This window comes from Lemur catta, chromosome 8 (genome assembly GCF_020740605.2).
Source record: "Lemur catta isolate mLemCat1 chromosome 8, mLemCat1.pri, whole genome shotgun sequence".
Classification (NCBI taxonomy): Eukaryota; Metazoa; Chordata; class Mammalia; order Primates; family Lemuridae; genus Lemur; species Lemur catta.
In genome coordinates, this window is record NC_059135.1 from 35,237,024 (window position 1) to 35,254,142 (window position 17,119).

Sequence of the window (17,119 nt, forward strand, 5' to 3'; positions counted from 1 at the left end):
AAAGAAAAAAGATTCATTTAGGTCATGGTTCTGTAGGCTGGAAGGTACAAGAAGCATGGTGCCAGCATCTGCTTGGCTTCTGGTGAGGGCTTTTGTGCTACATCACGACATGGCGAAAAGTCAAAGGGGAAGCGGATACATGGGAGGGGGCAAAACCCAAGGGGCACTCTGACTTTTTAACAACCCATTCCCATGGGAACATTCCCATGAGAACTAATCCAATCTCACAAGAGCAAAAACTCACTACCACGAGAAGGGCACTAAGCCATTCATGAAGGGTCCACCCCCGCCCCCTCGCCATGACCCCAACACCTCCCATTGGGCCTCACCTCCTAACACTACCATTTTGGGAGTTAAATTTCAAGATGAGTTTGGGTGGGGACAAACTCAAACCATGGCGATAATTAAACAAATTTTGTTCCTAATGTTGTCTACATGTACATTTGTAGCTGCCATTTATTGCCAAAGTGAATATAAATTTCAATCATGGCAAGTGGATGAGATAAAAGATATATCATTTTTACTCTAAAAGAGCCATTTAAAATAAGTTAATTTAATATTTCAATACATTAACATGGTATTGCTAATTCAGCTTGGTTGTCTTATATTCAAAGCAGAAAATTCAGAGCAAAGAAAGCCTAAAAATGCTTTCAAGGTGTTTAGGGCTATATTAGTCAAATGTAAGGGCTCTTTTTCAACTTCACTTTTCAAGGGTGCATCAGCAATTCTTACAAAGTTGGGCAGGAGACATTGTTGGTTGGCTCACACGTCCATGCCTCAGAGACATCAAACAAATGTTTTGACTCCTTTAAGTGTCAGAAATCTAAACAATGTTGTCAATTAATTTACTCAGCATAAAACTTAACTCTCTTATTTTCCTGGAGAAAGATCAATTGATATCTGTGCTTTCACCTATTAAAAAAGTCTCAATGTGAAAATCACAAATAAATACAGGAACAAGACACAGGAGAAAATAATATAGGAAAGAAGAATGCACTTGTGTCTCACTTAATTTTCTCTTCTCCTTTTCTTTCTTCAAATCTACACATCCTTTTGCCATTATGCTTTTCTTTCTCCATATCCAACTACTTTTATACTGACAAAGCAACTTGACGTTGAGCACATTTCAAAGTTTTTTTGAGCTCCTTAATGAGGGAGCCAGCAGAATGAAGAAAGAACAGGCAAAAACAAAGACTGTTGGAGGAGGAGGAGTTTATACAGTTAGAGGGAGAAATGTTTGCACAATTTGTCAAACTAGATACAGGGATACTGGTTTGTTAAACCTACTTTCATGATTTGTTGGGGTTGCACCTGGGTCATGAATACCTGGCGCCATCACCCAAGGATGCCAGGTGTAGACCGTTCATTGAAAAGAAGGAATGATGTGTCTCTAATGTTGATTTATGCGATATCCACTCCCACATCAGTCCCATAAAAGGATCAAGTAGCAGGGACACCAAGCCACAGAGTTCTGTTCTTTCTTAAACAGGCTCCCAGAAAATTCTCAGGCACTCTATCAGAAATTCTATACAACCGTAGTTTTGCCTGTTTCCGGCTGTATGGTTTGTTTCTCTTTCACAGAGCTTTTCCTATTCTTCTTCTTCTTTTTTCCCCAACTACATCAATTCTTTCTTGATGGTATGGGAAACTTTGTATAACTTACACTGAAATTTCTACATTTGAATAGTGGAATTCTGGAACATAATCAGTGGTTTAAAACTTAAGAGTTCAGGTTTCTTATCGTCTTCATCCACTATGTCTTGAATATTCCTTCCAAGGAAGAAAAAAGCCTTTGAATTTTGGTATCAATTACCGCCCACCTTTTATTATTTAAGTAATTTGCAATTTTTTCTATCTAAAAGGCATTTACATAAACAGTGATGCCTTTGACTCTCCACCACTAACAAACACCTAAAGAAATATAACTAGACTTCTTTTTTAAAAAATATTTTTGAATCTCAACTTTTTAAGGTCTTAGGCAGATTTTGAATGTTCTTTCAAATATATTCTTTTCTCTTCCTAGGTTATTCCAATGGTGCAAGAGTTTATAATCAACAGAATGGGGCGTGCATATATTGAACCACCCCCCTTTGATTTATCCAAAGCATTTGGAGACAGTAACTGCTGCACGCCACTGATTTTTGTGCTCTCTCCTGGAGTGGATCCCATGGCTGCCCTTCTCAAATTTGCTGATGACCAGGTACCTTACAACAGATGAGGTTATCTGATACTATTTTTTTTTTAAAACAGATGAGGTTATCTGATACTATTTTTTTTTAAAGAAACATTTGCTTGCAATTGAAGTCTTAAGGAGTGAGGGAAAGGTAAAAATTTGTTATTAAGCCTTTGAAAAGCTTGGTGGTCCAGATGTTCCAAAGTCCTAAGAACATGATACTTACCTGGCAGCACTGACGTTAAAAATAGCTCCTCCAAATTATAAAACCAGAATTTGGATTTGAGGGGCATTTGCTTTTCTTTAACTGGGGAGAAGGTATCATCATTTGACCCAGTGTATGAGCTTAGGTTTTAATTTATTTAATAAATTCAAGCGTAGACAATGACCCCAGGGTTAACCTGTTCTGATCCTGCCCCCCTCTCAGTCTCTAAAGAGGGACTGTCTTTGACTTTCCAGAACAATTACACATTACAGTCTCTTTACCAGATTTTAGAATAGGTTCTACTATTTACATTCCTAGGCTTTAAACATTATTCAAATCAATTCACCATGTATGTTCTTATACCATACAGTCTAGAACAAGAAAATAGTAATAAACATGACTGGGCATTTCGGAGTTGATTATTGCCCCTTTTGGTGTAATTAAAATAACATTTTGCTCTCTTCCAGATTTGAGGGAGTAAAAAAAAATTTTTTTAAATAACATTTTGGGGTAATACTATTGATATTTCTAAAACCACCACCACTACTTTTATGGAGTGCTTAATTTTACTGTTAACTCTGCCAGACCTTGGTATATACATTTTCTCTTTTAATTTTTACAGCAATCGTATGAGGTAAATGATGATATCTCTATTTTATAGGTAGGGACACTAAAGCTTGGGAAAGGTTAAGTAGTTTCTCAAAGTCCACCTAGCTAATAGGTTAAAGTGCTCTTTACTAGGCCAACACAATTGATAAAAGAAATAAAAAAATTAAGAAGTCTTTTAATATAAGGAGGAGATGAAAGGGATCAGCTGTCTCATAGAAACTTCTAAAAATCCAAAGCTGGAAAGAAAACTATGAATAGACATGAATTTGTACTATTTCTTCCAGATCTTTGAGCAACTATATTTTAAGTTAACAAAATATAGTTATAAATTATATATTTTTGCATAGGTGTAGTTCTTATATTCTGGAGGATTGATTGTCTGACATAGCACTTACTATTTGTTAAAGAAGTGTTGGAACATGGTCATGGTGACTGGAGGAGATGAGGTCTCAAATGTGTGAGGGACAAGATCTTATAGGGTCTTTGTAGCCTGCATTATTAAGGACTTTGAGTAAGATGAGAAGATGGAGTAGGGTTTTAAGCAATAAAGTGATGTGACCTGACCTATATTTTATAAAGCTCACCCTAGTTGGAGCATGGAGAATTGCTTTGAGTGGCAAAATGAAAGCAGGCCATCAGTCAGGGGGGTTGTTGAAAGTCCAGGAAGAGCAGTGGTGGGTAGGACTAAAGTGCAAGTGGTGGAGGTGGCTCAAAGTGTTAATTTTATGTGAGACTTGCCTTTCCAAATTGACACAACCCTGATAACCCTTTAGGCCCTTCCTGATTCCTCTTTGTATCCCTCCCCACATTATGCAATGTGGTTACTCTCTGGCTCCCGTGTGGGTCCTGCTCAGTGCATTGTCTTCACTTGCTAGCTCCACTTTTCCCAGAAACAGTAGTATCTAGCTCTGTTTTGTTTCCTGCTGCTTCTACCTGCTAGTGACCCTAGGGCCCAAGACCGTACTGTTCCACTGCTACCATCACCCAAGGCCACTTCCAAAGAGGCAGTCTGGTGACATCTACCCTAGAAAGAAGGAGAACCAAAGCCACAGATAAATCAGGATATTATAAAATAGAACTGAATTCCAGGAAAACATCCTCACAGAATCCCTTAAAGAAACTTAAATGGGAATTAGTGGCTAATTTTTTAGTTCTCTTAATTTTATGCAGTAGCCAAATTAATTATAATATGCTTATTCAAAGATCTGGAGGAAATAGGACAGGTTTTTCTCTCTATTCATAGTTTTCTTTTCAGCTTTGGGCTTTTAGGAGTTGCTGCAAGACAGTCAATCCCCTTCATCTCCTCCTTATGTTAAAAGTCTTACTTTTTTTCTCTCCCTTGCATCAACAGATTCTACAGATTTTCTCATTTACTGCCATAACTGTTTTCTACATGAATTGACTTGCTTTTTATCTAAGTGTTTATAGGATTCTTAGTCAATAAGAGTTTTTTAGGGCTGTGTATATTTGGACCTTTGAGGAATCCTACATAATTAAATTTTAATATAGGTAGTGTTAATATTTCTTGTAATAACAATATTGATTCTTCTTAAAATATGATTTAAAATAACATCTTTACTATTCTTGTACACAGGGATATGGGGGATCAAAACTTAGCTCTTTATCTCTGGGTCAAGGCCAAGGGCCCATTGCAATGAAGATGGTAGAAAAAGCTGTCAAGGAAGGAACATGGGTTGTTCTTCAGAACTGTCACCTTGCCACCTCTTGGATGCCAACCCTTGAGAAAGTTTGTGAGGTAAAAATGCAAGTTTATATTTACTAGATTGTATTCCCTACTTATTTAGTGAAATATACATAACATCTAAGTAACCCCACTCCTGTCCTCTAATTTGGAGGGTTGTGGATTAGTAGAGTGGCTGGATTACAGGAGAGATGGGCTCACATTGAGAACTGTATCTGGAGGAACCAAGGAGGGACACAAAGTCAGGCCGTGGCAAATCTCTCTTAAAAGGGGCAACGGTTTATTCAGCAGCAGGCTCAAGGATGAGAGTAAACTGCAGGACTGACAGAAACCAGTTTACTTTTTACAGCAGTGGACCAAAAGCAGCAAAGGAGACTGTTCAAGGTGAAATTCATGTGACCACCCTAGAAAGGCTTCCGAATGTACCTTGTCTTTAACTTACTTCTCATCCACTTGGCCAGTTATCTGCCACAGAGGATCCGTCTGAAAACCCAAGGGTGCTGCTTCCATCCTCCTTGCATGGAGCTTCCCTAATTTGGTGAGCAGAAATTCCAGGAAGAAAACTCCATGTAGCTCCACTGAGTAAACAGAAAACCTGACACTAGATTTCAACAAACACAAGGAAAATGTACCCTCTGAGTTGCCCGTGACTCTAGCCCCTTCCTAACTCTCTTCTCAGAGTCCCTCAGGCTACTGCATAACTCGGGTAATGATAGAACTTGCACCGTCCAGACATTCAACAGAGACTTCAAGGGATGATTGTTTTGCTTTTGTCTTTATGCCACTTATCATCACTTTGTTTGCCTGTATCTCCCACGTAAGCTCCATGAAGACAGTGACTTTGTCTTAATTTGTTATAGTCTCTGCTTTATCTCCAGCACCTTGAATAGTGTGGCCTATTGGAGACAATCAGTAAATATTTATTGAATTAGAGAATTAATATATTGCTTCATTGCTTGAAACCCTTCAGTGACTTCCCATTGCATGCAAGACAAAATTCAAACCCTCAGCATGACTGGCGACACCCTTCATGGTCTGACCCTTGCCTACCTACCTCTCCTGTTTCTCTGGCCACTTCCCATCCTGGCTTCTACGCTCCAGCCAGTTGAACTTCTTGCACTTTTCATTGGTACGACACCCCTTCTCAAGAATATAGGCCATCATCACAGGTATTATTTCTGCCTGAAAAACTGTTCTTTCTATTATTTGCCTTACCAACATCTCCTCATACTTCAGGCCTTATATTAGAGTTTTTATGTTTGTGCCAGGCCATTTGCATGACCTGTTGAATTGTATCATATACACCCATCTCAGAGTCATATAAGAAAGAAAAGCTGTCGCTAATGGGTAGTTGGGACTTGGCTCAGAGGCCCATTAATCATATTGTTTAAGTCACTAGACATAGAGGGCAGCAGGTAGGAGGAAAAAATGGTGCTTTTACCCACCATCATGTTGTTAAAGAATGTAGACACCTGTGCATCCTTCCTAACTCACCCCCACTCCTTCACTGTAGGAATGCCCCAAAATGTTTTGACTGATAAAGATCTGCAATTTAAAGAAACATAGATAGCACTGACACGGACAATTGGGAGAAGTAGCAGTAGGGAGTGGGTTTGACAGGAAGGGAGGAGGGCCCGTGGTAATTATTCCTGGGCTCTGTGCAGCCTGTGACTGCCGAATGACAGTCCTACTACCTTCTGTAGTCCAGGCCTATCTCTTTGAACAAATATAGCCAATGATGATAAGTTTTGATGCTTCAAGATATCCAACTTTTTCTCATCCTTTAAAATACTTTTTTAAAAATCCCTGCTTGGTTTAATATTGACTTATCCAAGTGCTTTGCTTATTTTCACAACCTGGCTACAGCAAGAAGAATAGATTAGTCTTAATCTAGCTCTGGGACAGAGAATTATTTCTGTAAATATTTCAGCAACATCACTGCAGATCCAAGAGTTTTTAGAATGTCAGTTATTTTGGCCAACTCTGAATTATATAACACCTTTGTAAACTTTGTAGTCACATGAATTAATTTTTTTTTAAGGAGAATGACAACACTGTTGGCCTTCTCAGTGAAGCATGTTGTTTTAGGGGCAGAATCAGGTTTTAAGGCTTTTGCTGAAAATTACATTTCTACATTGTAGAAATGCTTCCTCCCCACTCCAGCCTGTCCCTTGTGTGTATGCTCTGGAGATTTTCTTTGGGTTTTATTTACCGTTTTTTTTATCTCATTTATTTTCTTACAGGAGTTAAGCCCAGAATCAACACATCCAGATTTCCGCATTTGGCTGACAAGTTACCCATCCCCAAATTTCCCTGTGTCAGTCCTGCAGAATGGAGTGAAAATGACCAATGAAGCACCGAAAGGTTTACGAGCTAATATCATCCGCTCATACCTCATGGACCCGATCTCTGACCCCGAGTTCTTTGGCAGCTGCAAAAAGCCTGTTAGTAATGGCTCCGTCTTGTTACCTCAGCCCTGTAAAGCAGTTCAAGTGGCCCCCAGTGATCACGGACGTGTGCACTGAGCACAACTGCAAATTAAATAGGCCTCCTGCACTGCAGCACAGTTGGTTTTGATAACTGATTATTGACTGTGCTGAAGTCAAATTTTATTAATATTTTATTTTAATTTTACCACCAGCCTCATTCCTGCTCGGCTGAGATCTTATGGGGTGTCATTAATAATGGAGCTTTCTATTTGGAAAGTCAGCTGTAAGCCATTCCCAGTACAAATCTGCAAGGTTGGAGAATCTTGTTTCAGGATGTTAACTGAGCCCTGTGCTATTTGGAGCCATATCTCTAAATTAAAACATAAAAATATTTCCTCCATATAACTATAATGAGAGCCAAAATGATTTTACTCCTTGATTGATGGGACTCATAAGGGTCTTTTTTAGCGTCACCAGGCAAGCCAGGAAACCACCCACTGCTTTCATGATTAGAACTGTGTGTGTGAATGTCTGTGACCTAAAATTGTTTCACAGTGTTTTACCATAATTAAAAATGGAAGAGTTTCTTTTTAAGAGGGGTTATGAACCTTAGTAAGTTTTTGCCATTAAAAAGCTCACACTCTTGAAGTCTGAATATATTTAAAGTGCATATCAAAAGAAAACACTAAAAATAAAGAAGTATTTTCATTAAACAAAAGTGTTGGGTACTAAAAAAAAGTGCCTATATTTAAAACTAAGTCAAACCTTATCCTAGGCAGCTTTTGCGTTGATTAGGCCCAGAGAGAGCAGATTACTCCCAGACAGGTGGTGAGGGCATTTCTGCATATGATAGGCTGGACAGAGCCCCTTTGCAAAATTTAACTCAACCCTCCCTTTCTTCTAGATCAAAAGTCTCTCCAGCAGTAGTCACATATATTAGAGGTCTAGGCACTTATGAAACACAGTCCAAACCCAAACCGAAATCTCATTAAACGCCAAAGCAGCACATCATAATTTTTCTGTTGTAACTTTTTATTTGGAAATAATTTTAAATTTATAGAAAAGTTGTAAGCATAGAAATAGTACAAGCAACACCCCATACCCTTTGTCCACATTCACTTCCTAATATTAAGATAATATTTTATCCCATCAGTTTTATTTGCATCCCCCCTCTTGCTCCCTGTCCCCCCATCTCTCTTTCTCTGCACACACACACCCCAGTTGCAGGTGAGTTAGGTACATCATAGCCCTTTATCTTTAAATATGTTGGAGCCTATTTCCTAAGGATAGGGATAGGGATAGTATGTTATCCTGGTATAGTTATTATTTTTAGTAAATGTAACAACAATATGCTATTTTATCTAATCTATACTGTTTGTGTTCCAATATTGTCAGTTGGTGTAGTGACATCCGTTATGTCCTTTAGAGCATTTCCCTGTCCATGATAGCACTGGCCTAGGGTTTGGTATTACGTTTAGTTGTCATGTCTCTTTTGCCTCCTTTAATCTGGAACATTTCCCCAGCCTTTCTTTGTCTTTTATAACATTGACATCTCTGAAGAACTCATTTCCTCCTGTTTTTTTAGATAGGATAGTTCTTATTTTCTGTATGTTTGATATTTTCTCGTGATTAGATTCAGGTTATTTATTCTTAGCCAAAATGCTGCATAGGTGATATGTCCTCCAAGAGCACATCTGGAGGCACGTGATGCCTATTTGTTCCTCACTGATGGTATGGTGATACTAATTTTGGTCACCTGGACAAGGTGTTCACTGATATCTTCACTGTATAATAACTGTTTTCCCCTTGCAACTAATAAGCAGTCTGCAGGAAGGTATTTTAGGACCATGCAAGTTTCCTGTTCGTCATCAAAATCCACCCCCATCTAGATTCAGTATCCACTGATGATTCTTGTCCGATCCAGGTTTTCCTGGGATGACTGCAAAATGATTATCTCCCAACTCCAGCACGCCCTCTGCATGGACACGTGGCAGTCTACTGTCAGCAACATCTCTCCCTTCTCCCCCATTTGTTAATCTATTAATTGGTATGGACTTATGAATTCTTGAGGCTTTTTTCTCCAATAGTTTACAATTAATTAGTATCCTGAAGTCTTTTGGTGCTCAAATTATTCCAGGTTTGGTCAATGGGAGCTCCTTCAAACTGGTTCCTCTGTACTTGTTATAGGTCCTATCTTTTAAAAAAATTCTATTATTATTAGCACCTCTTATTTTCTGGCATAAGCTGTTCTAAGCTCACCTTGTACCTATCCTGCTTCACTCTTGGAACCAGCCATTTCTCTGAAGAGCCCTGTTTCATTTAATGGAGAATAGTATTAGAGACCACATTCTGGGTGTTATATGAGCTCATTGCTCCTGCATCGCCTTTGGTTCTTGACCCTTTCAGTAGAGAGAACTTGGAAATATGTACATGTGCACACACATACACAAATATGCAAATATGTGTCCACACATATGCCTACACACAAACTAGTATATATGCACATATATACTCATACATATATTTTAAAGTGATGAATTCATACCAATACCTCCGATTTCAGTCTGTCTTCTCAGGGTTCTTTCTTGCTTTTCCTCATTCCATATTTGTATGTCCGTTCTTGTACGAGAAACCTGGCTTCCAAAAATATCGACATATTTATTGATTTGCTCGGTTCTCTAATATATATCTAAAATAGTTCCAGAATTAGCCCAGCATGTTTAACTTTAATTCTCCTACATCTGTGATTAAATTTGTGTCACTTTTGTTTTGTTTCCCACTCTCCCTTTCAAATTTATTCTACCAGAAAAACGTTTCTCCAGCTCTTGGATGAAACTTTGGGCACTTCTGTGACTTTTCTGTTTACTGATAGGTAATAAAACGTCCCATAGTTACTTTAAATTGCAAAGCCAGCCTTGATTTAGAAATCAGGAAGTATAATTAATTAATCATTACTTGAACTTTTACTCAAAATTTAGGTTTCAGTCCCCAGTATCTCACCTAGGGCCTGTGGTCGGTGGGCTTCGTGCCATCAGGGGAAGAAGATGGAGTTGACATCTTTATTTTTGTAACTTCTCTTGCACTTGACAGCTGCTGACACTGGCCACTCGGTTCGGAGTGTGTGCAAGGATGAGGGGTGGAGGGGCAGGGAGTCTTGTTCTGGGCTGGTATTGCTTGGCACTCTCTGGACTTGGCCAGGGTTGAAGCTGACCCTGACTTTTTCTCTTGTGAGCTCTTTCATGGGTTCCTCTTAGGCTCTCCTGTTGGACTCCTCTGGCTATGACCCTGTCACCCTCAGCATTGCCTCTGCTTTAGGTGGCTGCTCCTGATCCCCTTGCCTTCAGGTTCTCCAGCATTCCCTTCCTACAGACTCTTATGGTTGGGGTTGCCTGAGCCCCTGGCAGTAGTTATCTTGGACAGAACACCTTGAAAATGACCCCTGGCTGCCATGTCTAGCCCACACTCCCCCTCTGCTCTTGGAGATTCCCACTAAATGGGCCCACCTTGGAGGGTGTGGTGATTTCCCTCTCATTCTTCTCCCTGCAGCCATAGATGGCTCTCCCTTTTTCAGGCATAAGTTTTGTACTTTTCCACCCCGCCCCAGCTGCAGGAAACATGTGTCAACTCTCTGAATGGCCCCATTAATTCCTTTGCACTACCTTGAACCTAGAAGATAGATCTTACACACTCTTCTCCCTTGGGGGGTGCAGGAAGGGGACTCCCAGCACAGCAGCTGGTCTCTCCAAGGAAATTGCTTCACAAATCCTTTCTTGAGCTCTATTTTGATTATTTTGTATTCTCCTTGTGGGCTTTAGAGCTCTCTAATTGATTCAAGTTATCTTTTTTGAAATTTGTGCATAGTGGTCTAATTTGTAAGGTAACATTAAATTAGTTGATGCTTCCTAAAAACCTGGTGTACACAGCTATGTGTGTCAACTGAACATGTACACCAATGGGTGTATTTTTACCTGAAGAGCCTGTAGTAATATACTTAATTCTGTTTTAGTTATACTTTGGGATGAATATATCCCTGTGCTATTTATAAACAAAAAGAATTTAATTACATTCACTTTAAAATACGGTAAGTATAATGCAGTGTTAGGGGAAAAATAATGATATGGCACCATTTCTTCTCATTACAGGAGGAATTCAAGAAATTGCTTTATGGCCTCTGTTTCTTTCATGCTTTGGTACAAGAGAGACGGAAATTCGGACCCCTGGGGTGGAATATTCCTTATGAGTTCAATGAGACTGATTTAAGAATCAGTGTACAGCAACTTCGCATGTTCCTGAACCAGTATGAGGTATCATAAAAATCACAGCAAGGACATTACCTACTTTGCTCTTTATCATGTTGTGTTTATACCGTAAGCAGAGACTTATGATTAATTTCTACTCCTATAAAATGAATAGCAGGGTAGTTATCAACAGCTTATTAAGTAGTACTTTATTATAACAGGGTATTATAACTGCTATAATAGGTAGTTAGGATGTCAGTTTGTCTATCAGGAACTTATATTTATCATGTATTTTGATACATGAATACCTACAGAGATCTGAAAAGTGATTATATTGTACTTATTTTGAAAAGTACTCAAGAAGACCATAAATCAACCAAGCTCCAAAATGAAAAAAAAAAAAAAAAAAAAAAAAAAACCGAACAGATCAATTTTCTTCTTTTCTGGAGCATGACTTTATTTTTTAAAAAATGTCGTTATCCTATTATTCCAGAGTTTGGACAATTTGTCAGGGAAGAACAAACTGTTTAAGCCACTGGTGTTAACCTGGAATATAGATTCTGGAAAGAAGCCAAACAGCCTAATGTGATCACATCAACTACATTTCATCCTCTGTTTTTCTGATGCTCACACATGCACTCTCACATATACATAAACATGCAGCATGGCAGTACCCTTTCTCTCTTTGCTAAATGTTTGTCAGTGGGATTTTTAACATGCTTACACCATTGAAAAACCATTTGGTAAATCAATCCAAATGTCCTATAAGGATATAAAGCTTTTATTGAAAGTTAATCCTTTAAATTTTGATAGAATTTTGTTCAAATTTAGTTGGAAATCTATAACTAAATTATTTAATCCATTGAATATCAAGAAACTTTGGCTTTGAAACTTTCCGTGAATTATGATTATTTTTAAAAAGGTTTGCAAACAGGAAGGCATTGAATTCTATCTCTCTAAAAGCAAAGAAGGAACTGAACAAAATAAATATTGAGAGCTCAAATGGCATATTAAACTTATGTGAAGAATCTTTTATTTGAGCTTCTTTGTTTCATTGAACAAATTCCTATTATGTACTAAGATGGAATGAATTAAGAAGGCCTTCAATTTTGCAGCATCTAAATTTGCAAAACTTTTAAAAGAATCATAAATCTAAGGAGTTTATTTTTATATTAACATTTATCCTAAAAATGATAATAAAAATGGAGGCAAAAATGCAGTGATCTAGTGCCTGAGAAAATATTTGAAATAATATTTTTTGTACTGAAATAATTATACTTTTCAGTACAAAAAAATATTAAAAGGATGAGGAACTCTTCCATTTAGCAATTTGTTATGAACACCTGTAGAGTAAATTCTAATTTAAAATATTATAGTTTATAGTAAAGAGTAAAAGTATGCAGGTATGCAAGTCTGGTTCAACATTCAATTAATGTAGTCCATTACATCAACAAGCTAAAGAAGAAAAATCACATGATCAATAAATACAGAAAAAGTATTTGACAAAATCTAGCACCCATTCATGATAGGAAAAAAAAAACAAACCCAAAACCCAACCTCTCAGTAAACTAGGAATACAGGGGGACTTCCTCAACTTGATAAATAATATATATTAAAAAACCTACAGATAATCATACTTATGTGGTGAGAAACTAGAAGTTTTCCCACTAAGATCAGGAACAAGGCAAGGATATCTCCTTTCACCACTCCTTTTCAACATTGTACTGGATGTCCTATGGAATTCAATAAAACAAGAAAAAGAATTAAGTATATTGATTGGGAAGAAAGAAAGAAAACTGTCTTTGTTCACAGATAACTGACTATCTATGTATAAAATCCAGAACAATCAACCAAAATATTCCTGGAACTATTAAATAATAAACAATTATAGCAAGGTTACAGAATACAAGATTAATATATAAATACAAAAATCAAGTGGATTTCCAGGTAATGATGACTAATAGGCTCTTGGCATATAGATACGGAGCCCAAGGATGAGAGAGAGCACAAAATAGAGATTTGTGAATTGTTCGAGCATTAGGTAAAGTCCGAGAACATAAATTTCAAAGGGAGGCCTTGTGGCTTAAGAAAAGAAGAGAACAAAGTTTGAACGCTGGTGAGCACCAAGTATCAGTGGTAGGAGAGAGGGGACAGAAGATGTGGAAAGGGCAGACTGAGCAGCCAGGAACAAAAGCAGGAGAGGGCAGGCTGAGGAAATAAGGGATATCAAGGATAGTCCATCCCTTCAAATGCGACAGAGAGTAAATTAAGTGCCTGTGGATGTGCAACAGCAACTTCCAAAAAGTGTATCTCTTTAAGTACTGGGCTCCCTCAAACCTCTAGGACTTGGCAGAAATAATACTGTTTTTATTTGGGAAAATGGGTAATTTATTATAAATGTGTCCATCTGTGTTTCTTTTAGTTCATTTAGGGGAAAAGAATACAATATTGAAATGTAGTAAATGAAAAATGATAAATAACTCTGTAGTACAAGTATGAGCTATTTCACTTTCATCAACAATCTTTTAATGACATATATCGCTGACTGAACTGGTTCCTTCTAGTAAGTGACAACTGAGCAGTGCTTCTCACTCCTCCAGCATGGTAATTATGTAGCAAACTTGACAAAACCGCTACTCGTGAGTCACATATAATCCATCCAGTGTTACAGAGGAATTCTCTGAGGAATGTGAATTCACAGCTCCCTTTGATATGAATTCTAACGCAATCCTTCTTCAACAATCAACATTTTTTCTTCAAGCAGAATGATCCAATGTTTTGACAAAGCGATCAGAATTAAACTCTCTCTCTCTCTCTCTCTCTCTCACACACACACACACACACACACACACACACACACACACACACACACACACACACAAAACCTGGACTAACAAGTTGTTGCCATCAAGAGAATGAATAAAATGAGGAAATCAAATGAAAGAGAGGTGCACTAACTTGAAAATAAGAATGGGTTACAAGGAAAATAAAACCCCAAGACCTGCTAACTTGTACCAGAACATGTTCTTCTGGCTCCTAAGCAGGTCCAGTGCATCACCTATGGCAATAGATCCAAATCTATATGTTCTAATTTCTTGTGAATAAAAGTCAAACTATAAAAAAATAAGAATGAAGGATTTTAGGAGTCCTCACCCTATGCCTCAGAAATATGACCTTGGTAAGTCCCCCCCACCTCAGTCAAGAATAAATAAAAAGGAAAAGCAAGCTTTTAGGGAGGTGAAATCTATAGGGTAAACCTCAGACATTCAAGAGGAATTTAACTTGAACTTGAATCTAATAGGAACTTGAAGGAACATAGTTTTCACAAAAGTGATCCCTGGCATACAAGCCTGTAGCTAAAATACATCATTGAGGACTTATGTCTGGTGCTGGCTGTACAAGGAGCTGACATAACATGATGTGGTTTGTAAAAAATAATAGGCCAAGGAGTACAGAAAAAAATTTGGGATGGAAGCAGAATAAGGAATGATTATCTTATGGAATTTTGTTTCCATGAAGAACTACTAAATGTCACTATTCTCTATTTTCCATTCTTTGCCTGCATCAAAGTAACAGAATCACCATCTACCCAACCCTCAAGCTAAAAATCTGGAAGTCACTGATGCTCAGTTACCCCTTATCCTCGCTAGCCATATCCTGTCTTCCACCACCCTCCCACCCTCAATTCCAGGCCCCACAATGTGTTACTACGTGCTCTTCTCTCGGTGTGAGGTGTTCTTTCTCATCCCTGAGCTTTGGCCTGTATTTTTCTCCAATTCTGAGTGCCCTTTCCTATGCTCAAACCTTGTCTACTTTAGGGGCTCTTTCTGGAATAGGCAGCTCAGACCCAGGAGCCAAATTTGCCTCCCCTGGGCACATTTTGGCATGCCTCTATGCCTGAGAGTCACTTCATCCAGCGTCTGCCGAGTCCTTATCTTTATGGGTGAGTTTCTACACAAGCAGGAGGTGATTCCAGATGTTTTTGGTCTTCTGTAGTCTACCTGCTCATCATCTCTGTGATCCTGTCCCTAAGACACTCTAGCAAAGTGATTAGAAACATGGGTGCCCAGGCCCCAACTTGCTCTGGCAGCCTTGACAGAGTTGTTTACCAGGAACTAGAAACTTTTGCTAAGAAGTAGAGCACATTTTGCCAAATTGTGAGCCACTACTATAGGGTGATTTTGATTTGCTTGCTTTTGCATCCTCACATGCAGGAGATGGCTCCATAAGTGTCTGTTTAATGAGTGAATCATGATGAGTGGAAAGATCTTCAAGCTCTCTAAAACAAAAATGGCAGCACTACTCTATGTAGAAATTTGGCATAATGATCACAGCATTTAAAATGAAAGGAAATGGGAGAAGTATTCAATAAATGGTATTAGAATAATTGGGTATTTATTAAAGTTAGATTCTTCATACTGTATAATTTCTATTGGATTTTAAAAAGCTGAATACAAGCCCAGTGTATGCTCCTGATCAAACGTCCTTCACATTTGCAGCTGGAAGAACAGAAATGTTCTGGAGTTCTCCTTCCTGATTCTGTTTGTTTCTACATGTGGTCTTGGTCCCTGACACATGTTCTCTTATACTCTTCCCTCTGACACTGCCTGAAGTTCCAATTCTACCAAGTAACAAGTCTCATAATTTCCAGCTCCTAATTCAGCAAATTTCCCTTCTCTGATCACTTCTACCTACCTGACTACTTACTCTTCCCTAGTCCTGTTATTTCTATTGAAGAGATTCCTCAGATCGGGATTACTGGAATGTAGGATCTATGTACTTTAGATTTCAATGGATAACCATAAGAAGGGCATGTAAAGCACAGTGATGAAAAAAAAGTCCTTGAATAAGAGATTGCTATATTTTAGTATAACATATTTTTAAATGTTGCTATATTAACACACCATAAACAGTTAAACAACATATAAGTAAAAGACAAATAAAAGTTGGAGAAAATATCTAAAATTTATGTGAAAGACTGATTCAATATCTTTACAAAGAACTTTTAATAAGGAAAAAAGATAATCATTCAAATTAGAAAAACCCGTAGAACAGAGTAGATAATTTATGAAATAAGAAATACAGGTGGTAAATAAACATTTTTAAAATGTCAATTTCAAAAACAAAATTTAAAAATACTTCCCTATTGTTTAATTGTCATTTTTCCCCTAAATGATAATAGTTCTGTTGAGAGCACTGAGAAATAGAATTCTTTATACTGCTGGTGGATATGAAAGTACTTATGCTCAGGATAAAAGAAAGTGCAATGTGAAAAATCAATACCATTGCATTCATAAACATTTCAAAATTGTATTACTAGAGAACATAATAAAAAACCCAAAAAGAAAAATACCTAGAAAAGATATTTCCACAAATTTGATAAAGGCCAGTTTATAAAAGAGTTTACACAAAATAGGAAAAATATTGGAGGCTAGTTCACAGAAGAACAACAAATGTTATTAAATATATGAAAAAATCATGAATATCACTAGTATTCTAGAAAGTGCAAATAATAATATTAATTATCATTGACATCATATTAGCAAAGATTTTAAAACTGGCTGCCACAATTGCTACAGCTTTTTGGTAAAGCAGTTTGGTAACATTTACAAATTACTATTCGTAAGCTCCTTTCCTTGAAATTATTATTATTATATATTATTATATAATTATTAAATTATTTCATTTTCAAAGATCTAGGCTAAAGAATCATCAGAAATTTTAAGAAACATATATTTAATGAAGCATAATTCAATACACTAA

The 17,119-nt window shown here is 37.5% G+C and overlaps 1 protein-coding gene across 1 annotated transcript in view; it reads left to right on the forward strand.

Moving 5' to 3' along the window:
- DNAH7 (dynein axonemal heavy chain 7) overlaps positions 1 to 17,119 on the forward strand; it is a 224,176-nt gene that overhangs the window by 186,837 nt on the left and 20,220 nt on the right. The window contains exons 55-58 of the mRNA XM_045558982.1: positions 2,024 to 2,200; positions 4,582 to 4,743; positions 6,933 to 7,133; positions 11,261 to 11,422. Of these exons, the coding sequence (XP_045414938.1) occupies positions 2,024 to 2,200; positions 4,582 to 4,743; positions 6,933 to 7,133; positions 11,261 to 11,422 (702 nt within the window). The remainder of the gene's footprint in view (positions 1 to 2,023; positions 2,201 to 4,581; positions 4,744 to 6,932; positions 7,134 to 11,260; positions 11,423 to 17,119) is intronic.